We start from the raw sequence: 23,759 nt of genomic DNA on the forward strand, positions 1-23,759 counted from the left end.
GTCGTTACATCAGATACCAATCAAACAATCGCTCGTCCTCGAGCAACAAGGAAAAAGGTGGAGAAAATGAGGTACCTGATCTGTCGAACAAGTGAGGATATCTACTCCGTATATCCGCCTCAGTCTCCCAAGTAGCCTCCTCAACCGGACGGTGCTTCCACTGCACCTTGACCGAAGCAATATCTTTGGACCTTAACTTTCTCACTTGCCTATCTAGGATTGCTACCGGCTCTTCCTCGAAAGATAGATTCTGATCTAGTAGTATCGAATCCCACTGAATGATATAAGACCCGTCTGAATGGTACTTCTTCAGCATGAAAACATGAAAAACCGGATGAACACCTGCCAAACCTGGTGGCAAAGCCAACTCATAAGTCACCTCGCCAACACGACGAAGAATCTCAAAAGGGCCAATAAACCTCAGGCTCAACTTGCCCTTCTTCCCAAATCGCATCACACCCTTCATGGGTGAAACCTTCAATAGGACCTGCTCACCAATCATGAACTCCATATCGCGAACCTTCCGGTCAGCATACTCCTTCTGCCTACTCTGGGCTGCCAGAAGCTTTTCCTGAATAAGCTTCACATTGTCCAAAGACTCTTTCAGCAAATCTGTACCCCAAGGTCAAACCTCAAATATTGTTATTTAAATTAGAATAAAGTAGTAGTTTATAGAATAAAGACTTTAAACATATTAAAAATAAGTTGGGTTCCTTGATACGTTAATAAGAATTCAATGATCTTTATTAATTCATTTTCAACTGTTTAGCTTATTAAGTAACAAATAAAACCGAGAAGGCAATAAGCAAATTAATTTCCTACTATTATGTGAAAAGTTGTCTAAAATGTAACTACCGCTTTTATGAAAATTAGGCCTTATTTGGGAACATAAAGATATGAACTAAGTTTGAAAAAGCTTCATCGTTTATTAGAAAATGAAGGTTTTTGATGAATTACGTCCCTTTTGGGGAAAAATATAAGCAAAGTCCAACATTAGATAACTAGATCTTGTATATTAACTAGAGTAAAATATCAAACGCTAATTGTAAAGCAACCAAAGTTAAGTAGCGAGTTACTCAACAACAAACAAAGTTTAGTCACATAAGCAAGTTTAATCACACCATCAGATAAATAAAATGGCAACATGGGATGACAAAAGCCATTTGGGTATCCACGACGTAGTGGCAGCATTCCGCAATTTTTGCTTAATAGACAATGAATGGTGTGCGGACTTCCGTAAGCGGTGTCGTTGAGTTTCGAAGTGAAACTCTTCGGCTCCGGTTGTACATGCGAAAACAAAGTAAAAGAAAGGATCAGGAACAAAAATAGATTTGATAAATAGACAAAGTCAAGTCATTAGAACGTGACCCCAAAGAATTATGCAATTTATATTTTTTTTTAAAAAGCAACAAACAGATGCGCTGCATTCATTTTAAACTAGAAAGTTAGTTTCAAGTAAATAGAATCTAATATCCTTAACAAGAAACATAAGCAACTGCATACTAGTGTCTGCAAAACTTGTACCGCCACAACACAAATAATAAAACCATTCTGAGATTTTAATAACATAACTCAACTTAAACCTTGTAACCCCTACTCTTCCGCTTTCCTCCTACTCTCTCGAACTTAAATCTTGTAACCACAACATTTGTTTTTTTTTTTAGACCAGGGATTACCATGTTATTATAACACCTGATGCAGTTTACAAAAAGATAAAAGGATTTGTCCTCAATCTCCTGTGTTCCCCACTAAACTTATACATTCAACAACCAACAAATGTTTCAGCAGAAGACTGACTCTCATTTTAAAGGGAGATCGCAGAACAAAAATGCTACTCAGCGGAGAAGCCGAATAAATAAGAAAGTATTGACCAGTTAATAGAGAAGTGGTGTTTTCGCACAGAGGCAGACTTCAATAATTTTTCGACATGTTAAGTTTCCATTTTTATGTCCGGAACTAAACCAACGATCTATCCTTCAGTAAACTCTAAGGGTAAAACTAGTTATTCTTAGGCGAAAATTCATAAACTATTTGTCGAATCCAGGGACCTATATAGGAAATCACAACTCAGCTTTCTTTTTTTTAGAAAAAGGTTGCAACGGAAAATGCATTACTTAAACAAGGGACTGAGAATCATAATCTCCGACAACACAAACAACCCATAAATGCACAGAGCAAGCTCAACCCCTACTAACACTAAACCTTACAAATTCCCACACTTCCCGTAAGGTCGTCTCCAAATGTCAACGATATCAACAAGAACACCTTAATTCTTAGTTACCTAACTGTTCTAAACTTAGATTTCTACTAAACTGGCTCAGTTCAATTACATACTTCAAAACCAATTCGCAACAACAACAAGACTTTCTATAAATTCTTTTAGTTTTTTACAGAAAAGAAATTATTCAGGACCTAGTCCTGCACAACCAAACAGTTTAAACAAGTTTAAAATTCACTCATAACTTAGTTGTTAAAGACAGAACCAAATTAACCCCTTTTGTTTGAAAGAAAACGAAATCTCTTCGCTATAGGCTTTGCCCAAGGCCAACACATCGTATCTTAAACTCTTTGCACAGGAACAGACAGCTTATCACAGAATTTTAAACCGTAAAGCCATGTAAGGAAAACTTTCAGTGTTTTACTTTCATTCGGATGCATATAATACCAGTTTTAACTCATTATCAAGACTGCTTGAGCACATTTTTTTTAAAAGAAAATGAATAATGCTTCATACACAAGTTCATAAAATCTATTTATAACCTTTCACCTTCATGCGTAAACTAGACTCGAGATTAAATTTAGGCCATTCGTCAGCCATAGCAACTACGAGAAAGAAATGCAAACATGATTTTGAATCACAACCAGTCACAAGAAAACATTAGAACATGACTTTCCACACTAATAAAATTCTAACAAAACAATAGGTCGAAATAGTATCCGATTTTACCTGTTCGTGGTACAGTGAACAGGGGACTTAAAAGAAAATTTAAGTTGATGTTTAAAGAAGAACAAAATTGTGCTTTCTAACAAAACATACAGAATGAACGAAAGCAAGAAAGCAATAGGAGTACAGATGCCCACTTCAACACAATCATATGAAATTCGACAATGGTAATTAAATATGGCAGAGGGTCACTTCATGCTTGCACGAACAAAACCAAAAGAAACCACAAGAACATTCAAACTCAAGAAAATCAAATAAACTTAACAGAACCCGAAAATAGAAACTACTGAAAGAAAAGAGAAATTACTTTTTGCGGGTGCAGTGAACGGGGCGTCGAGGTCTCGAATCTACTCCCGAATACGACGAACTCAAAACTCGAAAAATATTTCGAATCGAAATCCCGATAGTACAGAATATTCTTTTAAAAGAAGTTTGGTTTGATTTTTTTTTCCGAATAATCTCGAAACGCAAATAACGACTAAACCCGAAACCAAACGGAATTTGGGCAAACCCAAGATTAAAGTAGTAGTAGAAAATAAAAGTATTGAATGTGGTAAAAATATGCTCTCTCTTCGGCTCAACTTAGAGATGCCTTTATAGTAAAATATGACTAGGTTTTTTCTTCGGATTCGAAATTTGGGCGGGGTTTCAAAGATCGAAAATTCAAATCGAGTCAAACCCGTGATAATCCGAACGTCCAGGTCCTTTCACGTGGTTTGATTCGGACTTTACTCAAAAATGGTTAGACCCTTTTCTGATTTTGAAGATTACCGCGTGTTTTGATGCAAGATGGGTCGACTTTTCTCTGTCAACAGCAGAGTGCATAGATAAGCGGAGGTAGGGACCAGTTTTCTTTGTATGGAAATGGGGTGGACAAGGCTGCGATGGTGAAAGGGGAGCTGAGCTTTGCCAAAGATGGAGGGGAGAGAGAGTAGAGAGAGACGGGAGAGAAAAGGGCTGCGGTGCTTATTGTTTTTCTTTCATTTCATTAGGGTTGAAAGATGAAGAGAAGAGGTTGGGCCGGGTAGGGTAGAAATAAGCGGGTAGTGGGTATTGTTTGGGCTGGGTGTTTTGTTGGGCTGATTGTAGAAATAATGGGCTGATCGAATTTAACGTGTGGCCTTGATTGGGTTCAGTCGTTTTGGGCCATTTATTTGGCTGAAAATATGGATCCTTCCTCCTTTATTTAAATTATTCTTGGGCTTTAACTTAATAACTAGTACAAACTATATTATGTGAAGACAAATAGTAATTAGTGTATATAAAGTAAAAATTAATTTAACGCGTACAAAATCCTAAAATGAAATGATGACGAACCATTTAAAATTTGTGATAAAGTAATGAAAGTAACGATGTTAATAGTAATTAAAAATAGTAGTGAAAAACAAAGTATTTAGCTCGTTAATAAATTTAAAAGCCCAAGGAAGTAAATTAGAATAAAGGAGGGACAAAATTGGGTGTCAACAGACACCTCCTACCATATAAAGCCTCGAATGGCGCTATATCAATACTGGAATGGTAGCCATTGTTGTACGCGAACTCTGCCAAGGGTAAGAATTTGTCCCAATGACCACCAAAATCAATAACACAAGCCCTCAACATATCCTCAAGCACCTGAATAGTCCTCTCGGACTGACCATCTGTCTGCGGGTGGAACGCGGTGCTAAGATCTAACTGAGTTCCCAATTCCTTCTGCAAAGTCCTCCAGAAATAGGAAGTAAACTGAGTGCCTCTGTCGAAAATGATGGAAATAGGAACCCCATGCAATCGCACTATCTCTTGGATGTAGATCCTGGCCAACTTCTCTGCGTTATAAGTAGTCTAAACCGGAATGAAGTGTGCAGATTTAGTCAACCTATCCACAATAACCCAAATCGAATCAAACTTGCCCAAAGTCTTCGGAAGACCAACCACGAAATCCATAGCAATCCTTTCCCATTTCCATTCGGGAATGGGCATCCTCTGAAGCACACCACCTGGTCTCTGGTGCTTAACCTGCTGGCAATTCGAACACTGAGCAACAAACTCCACAATGTCTCTCTTCATTCTACCCCACCAATAGTACGTGTTGCCTCAAGTCACGATACATCTTTGTTGCTCCTGGATGAATGGAGTATCTGGAACTATGAGCCTATTTCAAGATCAACGGAATCAAATCACCAACTCTAGGAACGCAAATGCGCCCCTTAATCCTCAAAACACCCTCATCATCAAGAATGGCCTCTTTGTCTTCTCCACTTAGCACTTTATCCCGAATCTTGCACAATTTCACATCCTCAAACTGTTGGGCCCTAATCTGCTCTAAAAGAGACTACCTCGCCTCCACACAAGCTAGAACCTTATCAGGTTCTGAAATATCGAGTCTCACCATACTATTAGCCAAACACTGCACCTCCATGGCTAAAGGACACTCTTCCACAATCAAACGCGCCAAGCTACCCATACTCACCGTCGTTCGGCTCAACGCATCAGCTACCACATTTGCCTTTCCTGGATGATAAAGAATGGTGATATCATAGTCCTTAAGCAACTCCATCCATCTACGCTGCCTCGAATTCAGGTCCCGCTGATTAAACACATGCTGAAGACTACGATGATCCGTGAACACCTCACAATGGACTCCATACAAGTAATGTCTCCAAATCTTCAAAGCGAAGACTACTGCAGCCAACTCTAAATCATGAGTGGGGTAGTTTTTCTCGTGAACCTTCAACTGTCTCGAAGCATACGCGATCACCCTACCCTCTTGCATCAGCACACAACCCAAGCCAATCCGAGTAGCATCACAATAAACAGTAAAGTCCTTTCCCTCCACAGGTAAAGCCAAAATCGGGGCTGAAGTCAATAAAGCCTTAAGCTTTTGAAAGCTCTCTTCACACTCATCGGACCACTGGAAAGGCACATTCTTTTGAGTCAGCCTAGTCAAATGGGAAGCAATAGATGAAAACCCCTTCACAAATCGACGATAATAACTCGGAAGGCCCACGAAGCTCTGAATCTCAGTCACCGAAGTAGGCCTGGCCCAATCTCTAACCGCCTCGATCTTCTTGGGATCAACCATAATCCCTCCTTGGACACAACATGTCCCAAAAATGCCACGGAACTGAGCCAGAACTCACTTGAAAAACTTGGCATACAATTTCTTCTCCTTCAATAGGCCAAGCACGATCCTCAGATGCTTCTCATGATCTTCCTTACTCCGAGAGTACACCAAGATGTCATCAATAAACACGATCACGAATGAATCTAAGTAAGGCTTGAAGATCCCATTCATCAAATTCATGAATGCCGCGGGGGCATTAGTGAGCTCGAAAGACATCACCAAGAACTCATAATGACCATAACGGGTCCTGAAAGCGGTCTTCGGAATATCCTCCGCTCGAATCTTCAACTGATGATAGCCTGACCTCAAATCAATCTTAGAAAAGCTCGATGCACCCTGAAGCTGGTCAAATAAGTCATCAATGCGGGGTATTGGATACTTACTTCTGATTGTAACCTTGTTTAATTGTCGATAATCGATACACATCCGCATGGTACCATCTTTCTTCTTCACGAACAGAATGGGAGCACCCCAAGGAGAAATATTGGGTCTAATAAATCCTTTGCTCAGAGAGTCTTGCAACTGCTCATTCAACTCTCTCAACTCTACCGGAGCCATCCGATAGGGTGGAATAGAAATAAGTCGGGTGCCTGGCTCCAAGTCAATGCAAAAGTCAATATCTCGATCAAGCGGCATACCAGGCAAATCTGTAGGGAAAACCTCTGAGAACTCACAAACAACTGGCACTGACTCTACGGAAGGAGCATCCACACTAGTATCCCGAATATGAGCCAAATATGCTAAACATCCCTTATCCACTAAATTCTTCGCCCGAAGAAATGATATGATATTCTTAGGTGCTGGACTAGGAGTACCCTTCCACTCTAACCGTGGAATACCTGGCATGGACAACGTGACTGTCTTGGCATGACAGTCTAAAATAGCATGATAAGGAGATAACCAGTCCATGCCCAAAATAATATCAAAGTCCACTATATTCAAAATAACCAAGTCTACCCAAGTATTTCAAAACATATTTGAAATTTGGGAAAACTTCCTTGTAAAAGTTGTAGAGCTTTGAAATACCTTTCGAACGGTATAATATGGGGGGTAACGGACATCTGTGCAAAAAGTTATGGCCATTTTACTGAAGAGACGCAGTGCAGTCCACACGGAATACGGACCGTATTTCAAAATACGGCCCGTCTTTCAAAATACGGCCAGTATTTTGCTGAGCGTAAAATCCAATTTTCCAGAACAGTATATATTCGTCCATATCAGTTCAAATCATTATTTTTCATTCCTTCAAACCCTAGAACGACCTCCTACCTTCTTCCATCATCAAGAACACCAAGGTAAGCCTACTCTAATTATTCCAAGTCAATTCTAATACATATCCTTGAATCTAAACAAGAAATCATCATTTCAAAACTAGGGTTTTCAAGAAAACCCATCTCAAGGTTCAAGATTCAAGATTTTGGAAATCTTCTTCAAAGTTCAAGTCTTTAATTCAAGTTTTGAAGCATTACAAGGTATGTAGGGTTGCTATCTACGTGTGGGAACATCAATGTTCTTCCCCACGCCTCTTATTCCATAAAGTATGAATCCTTATGAAAACAAGGATTTCTATACCATGCTCATGATAACCCTAGGTGCATGTCCATGATTATATGTCCACGATTATATTATGTATGAATTGTTATTATTCTATCATTGTGTTCTTAATAACTCCATATGATTATTGAGAATCAGTCCGTAATCCATGAAAACCCATATCTTGTATTTCATGGGTTCTTGCATGCATGTTTTTAACTAAGAATGATTATTTCATAAATATCCTACATGTCTACAAGTTTTCATGCAACTATATTATATAATTAATTTCATGCTATGATACAAGATACATACATGCTAAATACAAGTTATTTTATTAAACCATGTTTACAAGTTATTTCATGAAACCATGTTTACAAGTTATTTCGTGAAATCATGATTAGAAGTCAAGTACAAGTTAATTCAAGAAAATCATGGGCTTCTTAGCCAATTATATCATATTCATGTTTTTGGGAGTTGAACGAATTACCGAGAAGGCTCAGATAGCCTGAAACTACGTAGCCACCGTAGGGCAAGGATCGCTCCGCCCAGTTAGGACGATTCATTAATTTCACACTAAATGGATCCATCAGGAACGTTACACCTTATACCCTGGCAAGGTATGGGGGCTTTGCCGTGGTGATATCATGTTGTCAGTTTATGAAATGCTCTCTCTACTTACCATGTTTTACTCATATTGTGATGCCCTATTTTTAATGGATTAAAACTAGTTCACAACTTATGACTATGTTTCCTCTGGTTTTGTAAACTTTCAGAGTCTCCATCTAATTTTAGGAAATATTAGGAAACCATTAAAACCATTAAAAAAAAGAGTACTCCATTTTTTAGTCTTTGAAACCTATGAGATTCTAGGGAAGGGTTTTATTTACCCCGAGGGGAAGGTGTTAAGCATCCGTCAGAGCCTATCCGAAGACAGTCTCTCAAAACTAATTAATACTAGAGGGGGATTATTTCTTATTTATTATCACCTATTTAAAGAATTGCGGAAAAAGAAAACTACTCTCTCAAAACTATTTGTATAAAAAAGGGGTTTTTAATGTAATTGTAACTATGCGAGTAAATGCATGTATATAAAGGAAGTAGTTAATGCTAATGTGTGCATGAGAAAATATGTATGACATTTGTTTTATCTAGAGTAATATGGATAATATAGAATAATATATATATATATATATATATATATATATATATATATATATATATATATATATATATAAGAAAATAACGTGTATACGTGATATGTATATCATGGGTACCTATGAAAAAAAGTTATTGATGACATGATAGTACTATATAGATGCATATATGTAAAGACGACCGAGAGAATTAATGGAAATAAGGTAGTATATGTATGGTACGTGTTTTAAAAAAATATAGTATGTGCTCATTGTAAAGTTATATGTACTAGAGATATATATTATTTACAAAAAAGAGTACAGGTGTATTTTTTGAGGATTAGGTATAAATATGGCTATTGTATATAAGGACAGTATATATAATATAGAGTATGAAAATATATATTTTTTATGAGAAAATAATATATACATGAAGTATGTTTATCGTATGTAAAAATAGTATAAAAAGGTATACTTTTAGAAATAGCCATGAAAAATATAATAATATGTATAAGTACCGTGATATAGATAAGTACACACATAATGAAAAGATTGATTGAAAAATAAGATAGTATATGTGTTAAAATAACTACGTAAATAGCTTGGCCACTATACATAAGCCTAATATGATTTTTCTTGTTTTCAACTTAGATAAAGCTTGCTTGACGTTAGTGCAAAAAAACAAATTCTGAAAATAGCAAGATGTTTTGGGCCACTAAAATTCTTATTTTTTAATCCTCCAAAACCGGCGTTTTTCTTATTTCTAAAAATCCATGTGTGGGCCATTGCATAGAATATGCCTAGCTCTTGCTTGAAACACTTGAAAAAAACATTGTTAGCAAATTCTTTATTTCGAAAGAAGTCTCCAGTTTCACCTTTTAGAAAAATCCAATTTTCTTACATCCTGAAAAAAGTTGACATCATTTATGTGACTACTCTAATACGCCTAATCCGAATAAATACACTAAGTTCAATATCTAAAAAAGAGTGTAGGGAAGATAATGACTAAACTTACTAATATACTTAAGTTACGAGTTCAAAACAAAAACTACAAAAAATACAAATTCACAAGAGTGTTAGTCAAATAATATAAATAGCATGTATCAAACAATATGGAGGCTTAAAATTTTGAATAAGGAAGAAGGACGGAGACTCAACACGTGGACGAGGTGGGACTGCTAGACACGAGCAAATAAATCTGCTGCTGGCCGCTCTCTGATATGGGCAGAATCTGAAGTTGCCATAACTCCAAATGCTCCCAAAGTTGCTCATGAAAAAAAAAAAAAAAAGATTAGAGAAAAGGAATTAGCATTTGCATCTTGTTGGATCTTACTAATAGCAACATGACTAGAGTAATAGCTAACCGAGATAAAGCAAATAATTCCCAGAATTTATGACTAAGGCATTTCAATCAACTCTAAAGGAAAAGGAAGTTATCCTGATTCGAACGGTAATACAAATGAACACAAACACTTTATAGGCTGACGAGCCACAAGAAACTGTCTTCATATCATACACAATCCAGTATTAAACGACGCTTAAATCCAACAGGTAAGGTACTGAAATCTAAAAAAAAAAAGAACTTTCACTCATTTATGTGACTTAACAGCCCTTCTCTTAGTTCTTTAAATAAACAAACAAACCAACAACCCTCTCTTTTGGATAGTTACGGCCAAGGATTATATAGGACAGGAACCTCTATACTTAATAATAACCTACTGAAGTTTATAAGAACAAGACCACCTGCTAAATCATGCAATTGCATACCCTTCGTCGAGTTTCTTTTTTTTTTTATTAAGCACCAGGTGTCCGGGTCTCTTTGAGCCCCGACTAATCCCGGGGATGCACAGGCCCTCGGCAAGGAGTTTCCCGCAAGTGCACCACGGGTAATTCAGGGTTTTACCCCAGTCCGATGGCCCTCAGAAATTGTTTGCACCCAATGGGTTTCGAACTTGAGACCTTGAAAGGGAGAACCCCAAGGCTCAAGCCAATTACCACCAGGCCAACCCCTTCGTCGAGTTTCTACTAAAATGAACATCAACAAAACATCATAGAGAAAATCTCAAGGTAACAATGTGCTATATTTAAACAAACTCTGGAGCTTTAAAAAAAAAAAAAAAAAAATCCTCAACAAGTTCAGCATGCTTTACAAATTTGTGCTGTTATCAACTTCTACGCACACGAGAAACAAATGGCTGTTAGGCCCCTACATATGTCCATGTTTTATTTATTCACATAAACAAACAAAAGAGAGAGGAATTATTTTTTAAAAGGACACATAAGCCTATGCTAGAAAAGTACAGATTATCAAAAGTGTGTGCTCTTCTTAATCCAAACCTTTTGCTCTCAAATTTTCCTGTTGCCTACGAAGATAATAAAGGTGATTGAAAGCACTTGTATAAGGTTTTTCTATGGACAGGAGGAGTGGAGGTGGCTCATAAAGCTCTAATAGCTTGGAAAAAAAAATATGTTTTCCCAATCTGCAGGAGGGTTGATATATTGGATATCAAAATCTGCAACTCAACAGCAATATGCAAATTACTGTGGAATCTTTGTTGCAAAAAAGATAACTTGTGGATTCATTGGGTGCACATCTACTACTATAGTAAAGGAAAATCTATCTGGGGCACCACTGAGACCGAGAAGCAAGCCTCATGAGTGGTGCAAAAATTACTGAAGGCAGAGAAGTTTGTTGAAGAAGCATGCTGTAGCGAGGACTCTTTTCTGGCATTGCCAAATTCTCTATCAGGTAGATGTATACTCAGAGCAGATTTTCAGAGGGCCACATGGAGTAGACTCGTGTGTCGATATTCATTCTAAGGATGGGCTAGCTAATGGTGGTTGGTAGAGAATATGAGTTGCCCTTTGTGTGATATTGTTGCAGATGAAAACAACTCCCATTTGTTCTTCATCTGTGCTACCTCTACAACAGCATGGTCCAAAGTACTTAAGTGGCAGGGCATTTCCATAGCACTAATGGAATGGCAGGCTGAGATTGAATGGGCTACATCTCATTTCAGGGGAAGAAATGCTAAAGCTGAGGTTTATAGAATGTGTTTGGCTGCTGCAGTTTATTCCAATGGCAAGAAAGGAACATTGAAGTTTTTCAGCATATACAGAGGAGTCCAAAATAGTCATCGAGCTTCAAATAATATTTTCCATGATATGTTCTCATACAAATAAACAGCAATAAACCCACTGCCCTATAATTTATTTCTACTCTATTTTTTTTTCTTGTCATAAAATCCCAAACTGAATTATTTGAATCTTAATGGAAGCAAGTTTTTCTATTAAAACCTAAAGCTCAAGGATACCATACAAGCAATTGGAGTGTAAATCCAAAATACGCCCTGACTGCTCAACAGATTGCAACTGAGTCATTTCTTGATTAAGGGAGATATCACAAGAATATATGATTAGCATACAAAAGCTCTAAATACCACATGAGTTGGTGAAGGCTTACGGCAAATAGTTTTTATCCTACAAAAGCATTAACATAGGGGGATGTTTTATATCTAAACGTAACAGTCCCAACTTTCCATCTTTAACTGTCTAAACTGTGACAGAGATCTAAAAGGAGAGATTTCTGAATAGGCAGTCATTAGTGCACAAATCTTCCCTTTTTTGAATAAAGAGGCTGAAGTTGATCGCAGATTTACAAGAAGCTTGATTTGGTCAGAACAATAGCTAAACACATTAACACTCCATAAATATATATATTTTGAGCTAATCCCATAACACAACAGAACAGGGAGACATTTTGGGACCTTATCGACTCTTATTCGAGCTAAAACAAACAGTGACACTCCTCAGAGCCCTACTCAAAACAAGATTACAACTAATAATGTGTTATAAGAGCTAGACAGGATTTGCCGAATGGAAAAAAACATTAAGAGGAAACCAAAACAGCTCATTCAAACAACACTTAAACTAAATTAAGAACTTTCAATCCACAGGTTCAACTAATCATCACAATGAAGCTAAACTGGGCATTCATTAGAGACAAAAACACCTATTTCATAACTAGGTTCATGTTACATTAATCAAATTAATCAATAATAGAGCTAAGCTAGCTATACCAAGTCAAAATGCACACAGTAATCTTTATCATTTAACTGAACAATCTCTATACTATATAACTTTAAACTTAGTCTAACTTAAATGATAAAGCGAACAAGAACTGAATATACTAATCGCACGCTTAGTTTAAAGAAAAGAACTAAAGATTACATACTAAAGCAGAATAATTTTAACACGAACAAAACTAACCTACAGGAATTCGAAAACGAATAGAACTGAATAAATTTAAGGCAAGGAAGAAAATTACTCTTTTTGCGAGCAGCGATGGGGCGACGGGAGCTAAACACATATTCGACGAAATTAGTCACCTTACACTAATTTACAACAAACGAGGAGAGAACACATTCCAGCCAACCAAACGACGAAAAATACTTGAACAACTACATTTCTATTTCTTATAAAAATGAAAGACGAAGAGAGGACGAGTGTGGTTACCTTCTCCGTGACAGTGAACTGAGGCTATTATCGTCGTCGGGTCTCCGAATCTGCTTAAAGTTGTTTGTTGTCAAGCCGAGCACTTCAAGACTCGTTTTAAGGAGATTTTTTATTTTTTTTTTAGCTGTCCGAAGCTTGTCTCAAACACAACCTAAAGGGCTCTATTTATAGCTGGATTGTTGGACTCTCGCAGCTGAAATTCGAAATTCGAATTTAAAGAAAAGAAGGGGAAAAGTGACGGTTTTTTGAGAATTGTTGGAAAAGAGGAGAAAAGTTATGAAAGGAAGTGATGAGACTTATCTTATCAGAGATGGTATCAGTTATTGGAGCCGTTAGGTATAGAATCCGGCGGATTCTTGCTTGTATCCATTGAATCAAGGAAAACGAGCTTGGAACTTTGGGGTTCATCTTTCTCCTTTTACAGAGATTGAGAATACTTGAGACAAGAGCTTTTGGGCTCTGGGTCTCACGGAAAGGGTTAGAGGAGACGGCTGGATGTGATACGAGTGGCAGTGGCGTCGGCACCTCCTTTTAACCACGGGTCCGTCGGCGTTTTGCAGGTGAAGTGATGGGGGTGACAGGGTGGCGGCGATGGGGTGGGTGGTGACGTTTGGGGCTGTTAGAGTACGAAGAAGGGGACTGTTTGGTTAGAATGGAAAATAATAGGTTGAAGACTTAGTTGGGGATTTAGTTTTAGGTGTTGGGCCGGGTCGGGTCAGTGGGGGTTTTGGGCTGGGGCGGTTGAATATTGGGCTGGGGCGTTTTGGGTTAAGGGGATTTAATTTGGAGTAGAAGGGAATTGGCCCAATGTTTGGTAGATGAATTATTTTCTAATCAATTAATAAAAACATGCTTCTTTGTCCTAATTAATTCCCAAAAACGTGTACATATGAAAATTATAATACAAGTAATTTAATATACGTATTTAGTTTAAAATAGAATAAACGATGATTAACATAGTAATAAATAGGATCAAAGGAAAAACGCCAACGCCAATATTGACATAGGAATGTCAACGCTATTTTTGGGTGATTTAATTGTAAAGCATGATGTTTAGTAATTTTTTTTAATTATATATAAAAAAAAATAATGATGTTTCGGTGATTTTTTTTTTTTTTAGAAACGGTAGAAATCTTTCTTATATTTAGAGAAATAATATCTTAAAAATAGTGTAGTAATTAGTGAAAATATTCCAAACTCATTTCTGGGGATTTTTCACGACTGAGAAGCATAGTGAAATTAATTAAACGAGAAAAGAGGGCCAAAATTGGGTGTCAACACATATTATATATATATATATATATATATATATATATATACTCATGCTCATGCTCATGTTCATGTCCAGGTTTTCAGTTTCAGTTCTTATCGTGTTATTCCATGTCCCATGTTATTTCTTTCAGTTGCTTTACATACCAGTACGTTCAATGTGCTGACGTCCCCTTTTATTGCCCGGGGGCCTGCATTTCACGATGCAGGTACGTATTTACAGGACGTCGCATCTGCTCAGTAGGATTTGCTCGTATCAGCTCATTGGTAAGCCCCATCTCATTCGAGGTTAAATCAGTTATCTTTATTTTACTAGTCATGCATTTAAAGGTATGCTGGGGGGCCTTGTCCCAACAAGTACGTTTTCCAGCCAAGATTCACGATTAGAGGTGTCATAGACTAGTCAGTTTAGTTATGTTAGACATGCAAGGTGTTTAGCCATCTTTGGCTCAACTCATGTTATTTCCGCATTTATGATTTAAACAAGTATTTCATTAAATTATTATGACATCTCATGTTTTATAAAAGCTCATCACGTTCATGCTATATTTTCGCTCATGTATGCCTCATGATGATTCAGCAAGTCATGTGGTTCGCTCGGTCACATGCAGTATGGCACCGAGTGCTGTGTTTCGCCTAGGCCATGGTTCGGGGCATGACACATTCGTTACGTAAATGGACTCAATATAATGTGTAATGTTTATGACACATGTGTCTTCTATGACGGGATATCCACAAAAGTTAGCGTTCTCAAGTATAACATCCTCGTTGAGGCTGAAAAACACAAAAAAAGGTTGATACAAAGTGGCAAAAGTAAGAGAGACAACTTTATGGACTAGCAGTTACTACTACTTGCATCAGTATTATTTTAAATTTAATTTATGCGAATGAGTTTTGGTCAGGTCGGGTTGGATAGGTTCTTTTTAATGGGATTTGTATTTATCCAACTAAAAGTAAAAAATTATTATCCATCGAATTTGGCTTTTGGATTGGGTTGGGATGAGTCGTTCTTTTTAAGTTTAATTTTTATTATTAGATCAAAAATTAAAAAGAATGACTCACTGATGTTGGATTTCTCGGCATATGTGATTTTTGTTACCTTCTTTGTGTGAAAAAACGGAGTGAACTATCTGAGGTTTGTTGAAAGGTTAAAATGGTTGCGGTGGGATACATATGTAATAAGTTTTTTTTCTTTAATAAGTACATCAATATCTTTTTAGAGAGAGAAAGAGAGAGAGAGAGAGAGAGAGGGGGGGGGGGGGGGGGAACATGGGCGCATCTACATAGAGTCCGTTTGGATTGGCTTATAAGTTGCTTATAAGCTGTTTTCAGCTTTTTTGAGTGTTTGGCTGGCCAGCTTAAAGTCATTCTGTGCTTAAAATAAGCCCACAAAATTAATTGGTCCCATTTGACTTAGCTTATCTAAAGCAGCTTATAAACTGAAAACAACTTATAAGCCAAAAAAAAAAAAAAATTGACATACCCCAACTTATTTTGTTTTGCTTATAAGCTGTTTTTTTTAAGCCAATCCAAACAGGCTCATAGAGTGTTATGGGTTCATGTGAACCCATGCACCCCTCCCTAGTATAGGTATAGCACTACATTTGTTCTGCTAAAATACTTAAATATGTGTGTGGGATCCCTTGCACAAGTTGTTGTATGCTATTGAAGTATTTGAGAGTTGAACTTATTTGCCAAAGTGAATGAGTGTTAACCATTTTGTGAACTGAATTGCATTATGTAGCAAGAAATTTTCAACACACTTTGATCTTTCTGAGAAGTTTCAAATGTGGCGAACCATTCAACTAAAGTTAGAAACTTTACTCTTAATGTAAGCTTCACATATCTAGGTATAATCCTACTATGAAAGACGATGTTGAATATTAGAATTGAAGCTAAGTTTACCATTTTGAGTTGAAAATCTCACAATTTCTGTTAAGCTATGTTTGGAATTATTTCAGAATTGCCGCACGTCTTTTCGATTTTCTCTGTTTAAAACTTCAAAATCATGTACTTCTCCATGATAACTACTACTTTAGAAAATTTAGACCATCTAAATTTTTTGTGACTGATTAGTAATATGGACTTCAATGTAGAGTCACATTTGTCTTTCTAGCAAGCTTAACAATGTACTGGTGTACTTTGTTCCACAACTAAATGTGCATAGAATGAAGCATATTATGTTGCTATAACTCAATGATCCTGCTTCCTTGATTTTTTACTCCTAAAAAATTAAAAACAAATTGAAAATCACCTTCCCGAAAGTCGGACCTCTTATTATGAAAATGCCCGTCCTAAACGATCAAAATTCATTGTTATTCTCTCAAAAGCTACATTTTTAAAGAAATATATATCACAACTTTAAAGTTACAGATTTAAAATAAGCAATCCAAACCTCTAGCCTCTAGGTCCCGAAAACCCAGGATTGGGACTAACCTCGTCCGACCCCCTAGCCAGTCATACTTGAAACTAAACTAGCACTTAAAATTTACTAAAGGATGCTCCTCATCCTGATTCTTATTGCCACACACGTGAAAGAAAAACCCCTTCCTGATGCTACTAATGCGAGCCACTTTCGGACCATCAATTCTTTGCAGCGACTATCGCTTGTTCTATGGCCTAGCTTTTTCTTCTCAGATCATTGCCGACGCTTTAGCGAGATTGACCCTCTGGTCAGCTTCCACTTCCAACCTCAAAGTTGCACGCATAAGTTTAGTAATTCCACTTTTGATTATGTAGTTTCTACCCTGACTAGAAGTGCTTGTAACCTTGAACCATCGCTTTATGAATCTGCATTTCTTCGTTTAAGCTCATTTATAATATCATTATCATACTATATAGAGAAATTTACGTAACTATACAATATTAGAAAAGACATTACATATTTTTAGCATAAAATTGTTATATCTGGAGTAGCCAAGAAAAACTTACTTTCTATCAGAATCCTACTATAAATGCATATTACACAAGAAATATAACTCCCTCATAGTAGACTCTTATTCAGAATAAATCCCATTTTTTCTCAACAAATCCCTAAAAAACACAGGGTAATAGATGGTAAAATCTCTTCCTTTTTTTTTCCTTATCCCTTTTTAGATTCAATTTTTGATATTTCATTGTAATATTTTAGCATATTACAGATTTTGTTGGCGGTGCTTATATAGTAGTATATGTGATAAACGTTATATTAGAGGTATATATAGGGGGAGAAATAAAAATAGGTGAGAATAATGGAATCATATTTATTATAGGAGACAAAACTTTGCTTAAAAAAAGAAGGTAAAAATATGAATTCCTAATTTTGTGGGTTCTCCTATAAATATTTATTTGATTAGTAAACTAGGGAATTTATCTGCGCTTCTCGCGGTCATAAAAAACACAATGATTTTTAATTTACCAATAATCTTTTTGTAATATTCGAATATCAAAGAATCACAAAAAAGTCCAAGATTCATATATAAGATATTAAAAATATTTCATTAAACAATAGGATCATGACCCAAATGATAAGAAATTGGGATGAGATGAAAATATATTTCCATCTTAAAGTGAAACTTATAGTGATATCATATATAGATATATGTTTGAGTTATAAAACTTGCCAGGCATGTCACAAGGAACTCCAACCAATGATTATATATAGGAGTATTGCTCTTGATAAAAATTTGGCGCTATCACACGTATCTCAATTAGGAACTCCAAGAATATTGAATTATTACATAAACATTCTCAAGAAACGCTTACACATGAGAGTTTTAAATGATCTTGAACTGCTTTGTTATTCTTAGGAGTTGAATCACTCTTTTCCGACGAAATACACTGACATATTCTGATCTTCTGCAATCTGAATACACGACCAAACAATATTTGCCCCATAAGTTGAGCTATTCAATCTTTACTTGTTCTTCTCAACAATTTTGAAATACTCTATATCCAAGAACCAGTCTATAAATCTACATAACTAATTTCATCATCTAAAGAAATAGTGAAAAACACAAAAAAGGAAAAAAAGTAACAGAATAAACAAAATACCTAGGGAGATCACAAGGGGGAAAAAGACAAATAGGTCAACATACATGACGCAATTGATGATGAATTCTTCCAAACTCTTGCAATTGCAAAATCCCTAAAATCATACAAATATTCATCAGCAACGTTAAATCACAAATAATCTAAGCATTAACAGATCCAACAAAGGAACTACACTCAAACAATAGAAATATTAAAATAGAAAAATAGGAAAGGTAAAGAGATAGAGTTGTTGGGACTCCTCAATAATCTCCCACTCGCGACTCACAAATTGGCTCTAACCTCTTCTCGACTTCTCAACCTCCTCCTACCAATAAGCCATATCGTTGTTAATTTTTTATTGATAAGAATACACAATTCCAGTAACTAAAGACACAATTTTGTTTATAGAAACTAAAAGGAAAAGAAAGAAACAAAAAAAATCTGAAGACAATCATAGGTTTGAGGAAGTAAAATATCCAGAGCAGTAAAATCCAGCATTACAACCTAATATGAGAATTCAAGAATCCATCATATAACAGATAAATTACATATGATATATACACACGCAGAAAGAGGAGCAATGGTGCACCAAAACTTATGCATATTTTAATTTGAATACCCAAAAACAAACATCCAAGACCCTTTTATATAGATATATATCACCATTATGGTGTTGTGAAGTGTCGTTTTTCTTATTTCTTTTATCATTAGTTATTAAATGTTAATATTAATACCAATGAACGTTTCTTATAGTGACCTTTGGATTTTCAAATTAAGACTTTTAGACTTTCCAGTAGTGCAATGTAAAATTTGAGGAGGCTTTTGCACGTTGCTACTTCTCCATAGGAAATGGTTGTTTTTTTTTGTGATTTTTGCATCCTTCAAATTGAATTGAATGAGTAGAATGAGGGGTGGTTCATTGCATTTACTAATAAATTTAATACAAGTAATCACAATAGTTATAGGGAAAATGATGACAAATAATGTTATTAAATGGTGAGTGAGTCTTTATTATGGGTGGAGGGATGAAGCCTGTAATATTTTATTTTATTTTGTAAAATAGAGAAATGAAGAGAAAAATGTCAAAAATTTGAGAAAAAAGATAAATAACAATGGTGGCCATAGAGAGGTGCCACATCACCTTGTCTATGCCTAACTTTATTATATATATAGATGTGTAGACTTTATGTATATGTTAAAACTGATGCAAATTTTGCTATTTATGAAAAGATGCAAAAATTATGTCATTTGCGTAACTATGTAACTATTGCTCTTACTCGTAAAAATCTCTACTATATTTTCATCATGAATTGACAAGTTTTACTGGCTACTAACCTACTGCAACCCTTCTCGTTTATCCGGATTTAGAATCGACCATGTGAACAAGCTAATAAAGGTGAAGTCTTGTCACTAAAATGAAGCTCAAGGTAATTCAAAAATAAAGTATTTGATTTTTTCGCTAAAATAAGTTAATTAACATAATTAAATTGATTAAAACAATTATTCTTCATGTGTTTTTAAATGTTCATATATTATTCGTGTGGTAGAATGTTTATATTTCAATGCTAAATAATAATATTTTATTGCATTATTACCCATTGTTATTAAGTAAAGAAAGCGACCATAGCTTCTTTTAAATCACTACTCCATAATCTTCTTAAAAAGTGGTCATTACCTCTTTCATCCACTCACCCATTACCCGTTACCCGTTACCCGTTACCCGTTACTTGCTTAATGAATTGTCCACTAACCCACTGTTACATGTTCCTATCAATTTATTAACCCACTATTATCTTATTCATTTTATGGAAGAACTCTTACACCTATAAATAGGAGTCTGTAATGCATGTGCTGTTGCATGAAAGATAATGTAGCGTGCACAAAAAGGTGAAGTATATTTTTAGAGTCTTACTTTGTTGAAGAAAGATGTTATTTTTAGTGGAGCTTTGTACTCAGTAATTTGTCCAGAGTCTGTTCGAGTCATGCGACAATATTGTCGGACTATTATATCTTGGAGGGTACAACTAACAAGTTAAGAGAACTGTTGAACTGATGAATATTCTACAGCTGTGAACTTGAACCTCCTTAAAGAGTGCGAAATATCCGAAAAACTGTTACTAGTTTTTATTTTTCACCAACAATTCTTAAAAGGTAACATCAAATTACTCATTTCAATTCTCACATTAAACGGAGATTATATAGATTAATGATCATAAAAATAGCATGAATGAAAAACAAAATAGAGCATGAAAGAAATTAAATTCCTTGGACACACGAACAATATTAAATGATCACCTAGAAAAGAAAACAAATTGCACAACTATCATGTACAATATTTTATTGGTTTCATTACACAGACAAGCAACAGAAGAAGTAAATTACTTGGTCGGGATATAGCAATTATAGAGACCGGATATAATTACATGAAAATTACTATATTCAAACACCACAAAAATCTTTGAGTAAATTTTGCGATCTTCGACCACGTTCTGTGTCAAAGAACTTGATCAAATCTATATGAATAAATGGCTTGAACTTCAACGGATGTTCTTCATCAAGCTGTTCCTCTGCCACTTCTATCAATTTATCATTCTTCAAGAAAGTAAATAACCCAATAGTGTATCTTGTTTCGCTCCCATTTGTATCCATAATCACCTTATGAATTGGAGTAAGCACCCGATCATTGCTCCATCCCTATAAAAATAAAAGAGTTTAACTTCTGCGCACAGATAGCGAATATAATGAAAATATATAGAATTCTAGTATATATACTCTGCATGCTTCACCAGCCATGACTACAAAAGAAGATGGTGGGAACTCCAGAGTGATCCATTGTCCGTCTCTAGTTTGCACTTCCAAGCCTGAAATGTGATTTTGATAGAGTATGGTCGTGAATGTTTTATCAGTATGTGGGGGAAAAACCATACTAGTTTCTTTCGTCTTTGGTGCATCATATTTAAGGTATCGAAGGAGATACGTGGTTGATTCAAGGTACGATTCACAGTTTTTCGCGATTCCATAGCTCTCAAACAACATTCTTACAACCTTCTCATCCAACTCCGCCACAATCTTGGAAAACATCAACGAACTCTCACTAAAAGAAAAAAAAATCAAATTAGCGTAGGTTGAAGTCCCAAGTCGTTCATGGTTCCAGTAGGTTCAACTGAACATAATGATCTCGGATCAAACTATATATGCACGTGCGTCGAAAAAAGTTTTAAAATGTATAATATAACATGTCTCATATATTCTGAAATCAGCTGAATTTAAATTCAAGATTCGCCTCTAGACGTGACACTAATGTTAATTATGCAAACCAGAAAAGGAAAAAAGAGAGAAATCAAGATTTAACTACCAGAAAGAGTTGTTTCCTTGAGGCCACATGAGGTTGGAAAAGCTTTGAATACCATGAGAAGTGGTTGCATAATCAATACCAAAAGCTTCATGATGAGGTAGAAATGGGATTTGGCCAACATAGCCATGATAAGGCTTTTCATTGGTGTTTAGGACTTTTTTCTCTAGTGGGAGCTCAAATAATTGTTGGGAATTAGCTTGAAAAATAGATTTTCGAAGTTGGGGTGAGATCTTATCATAAAGTGCTATGAAGCAACCATGGTCTTCAAAGGCACGCCTAATATCTTTACATGTAGATTCCCAAGTGGCTGTACCTGGCCTTAATTCTTCATTATTGAAATCTACTACTAGTAGTTTTGGTGAAGCTTCTGTTACAGAACCCATAATATATCTCTATATTTTCTCCTTTTTTTTTTCTTTTGGTTTCCCAGGCCTCTAATTACTTAGTTTATAGTTTATACAGGCTTCTTATAGAAAACTCCTTAAGTTATTTTAGATAATTTTTTACTCCTATTAATTTTTTTACTCCTATTAAATATTGAGTTTACCTTATTTACACGGATTGGGTAAAAACTTACACGGTCAGTCACTTATGAGGTAATTACGTGTAATTAGGGGTGTACAAAGTAAACCGCACCAAACCGATAAACCTAATCAAATCGAGAAAAAACTCAACTAATAGTTTATTTTGACTTGGTTTGGTGTTGGAAAAAAAAAAACCCGAACATAATTGGTTTAATTTGATTTTAGCTATAAAAAATCACACCTAAACCAAACCACCCGACACTACATGTATTCATTTTTTAAAATATTTTATATATAAAAATATTTATTTGTAATGTAATTTATAAATATTTTTTAAATCTTTTTGTAGTTTTTTGTCTTTTATCATATTATATTTCAAGTTTGAACTTACAATTTTGGATGCTAATAAGTTTTATATCTCACAGATGTTAGTAACTCAAATAAAGTCCAAACCGAAACCAACTCAACACTAATGCTAACAAAAGAAATTCAATTTTACCAGTAAGAATGACAATGATTTTGGATATCTATTCTTTAGTTTTGCATAATTAGTTTAGAGAGTGAAAATACATAACTTAATTTTTTCGTTGTCATGTAAATAATACTTATTAGCTGTACTTATTTTAGCATGACTTAGTACTTTTAGATTATTGTCATTTTCTTTAAGGCTTATTAATTAGCAATATTTATTTTAACCGATTTTATTGGTTTTTTTGTTGAATATTTTAATACAATGTCATCACTCATCTCACATTTTGTGTTATTTTCTTAATAAACACCTTAATTATATAGTTATATCTTATTAGGACTAAAGAAATATTTGAAGATTGTATGTTTTGTATATGAAGACTTTTCCCCAAAAAAACTCGAAAAACCCAAGGCTGAAAAACCCCAATTTTATTGATTTGGTTTAGTGTATAAATTTAAAAATTCGACGCAATTGGTTTGGTTTGATATTTTAAAAAGTCGAACCAACCGTGTTCATATACACCCGTACTTGTAATTTAATGATAAGCATACACATGTAACCTAACAAAAAATGTTAACCAACCTGCTATAATGGTTGAAGTTACAGTTATTGTAGTAAAATTTGTTTACACGGTAAGTGTATATAGCATAAGTAGGCGTTTGGCTATGAAAAGCAAATATTTTTTCACTTTATTTGATATTTTGGAGTCGGAGTTAAAGTCGGAGTTGAAGATGGAGTTGTTATTGGTTATAGTATTTGCAAAGAATATTTTGGTTGTTTGAATGTATTGAAAGTGAAAAAAGTAAAAAAAAAAAAAAGTGAAAAACAAGTTTTTGTTATTTTTCAAATTCCAAATACAACTTCAACTTCAAGTTGTATTTGAAATTTTTATGGCCAAAC

The 23,759-nt window shown here is 35.3% G+C and overlaps 1 protein-coding gene across 1 annotated transcript; it reads right to left on the reverse strand.

Annotated features, from left to right (window-relative positions):
- Window positions 1–20,799: 20,799 nt before the first annotated feature.
- LOC132620797 (probable 2-oxoglutarate-dependent dioxygenase AOP1) lies at window positions 20,800–22,323 on the reverse strand. Its single transcript, XM_060335188.1, has 3 exons — window positions 21,867–22,323; window positions 21,284–21,605; window positions 20,800–21,205 (listed from the first exon to the last, which is right to left on the reverse strand). Exons 1-3 carry the CDS (start codon window positions 22,247–22,249, stop codon window positions 20,951–20,953), a joined length of 960 nt encoding a protein of 319 aa, XP_060191171.1. The 5' UTR covers window positions 22,250–22,323; the 3' UTR covers window positions 20,800–20,950.
- Window positions 22,324–23,759: the final 1,436 nt, after the last annotated feature.

The sequence above is a fragment of the Lycium barbarum genome, chromosome 1 (assembly GCF_019175385.1).
Source record: "Lycium barbarum isolate Lr01 chromosome 1, ASM1917538v2, whole genome shotgun sequence".
Taxonomy (NCBI): Eukaryota; Viridiplantae; Streptophyta; class Magnoliopsida; order Solanales; family Solanaceae; genus Lycium; species Lycium barbarum.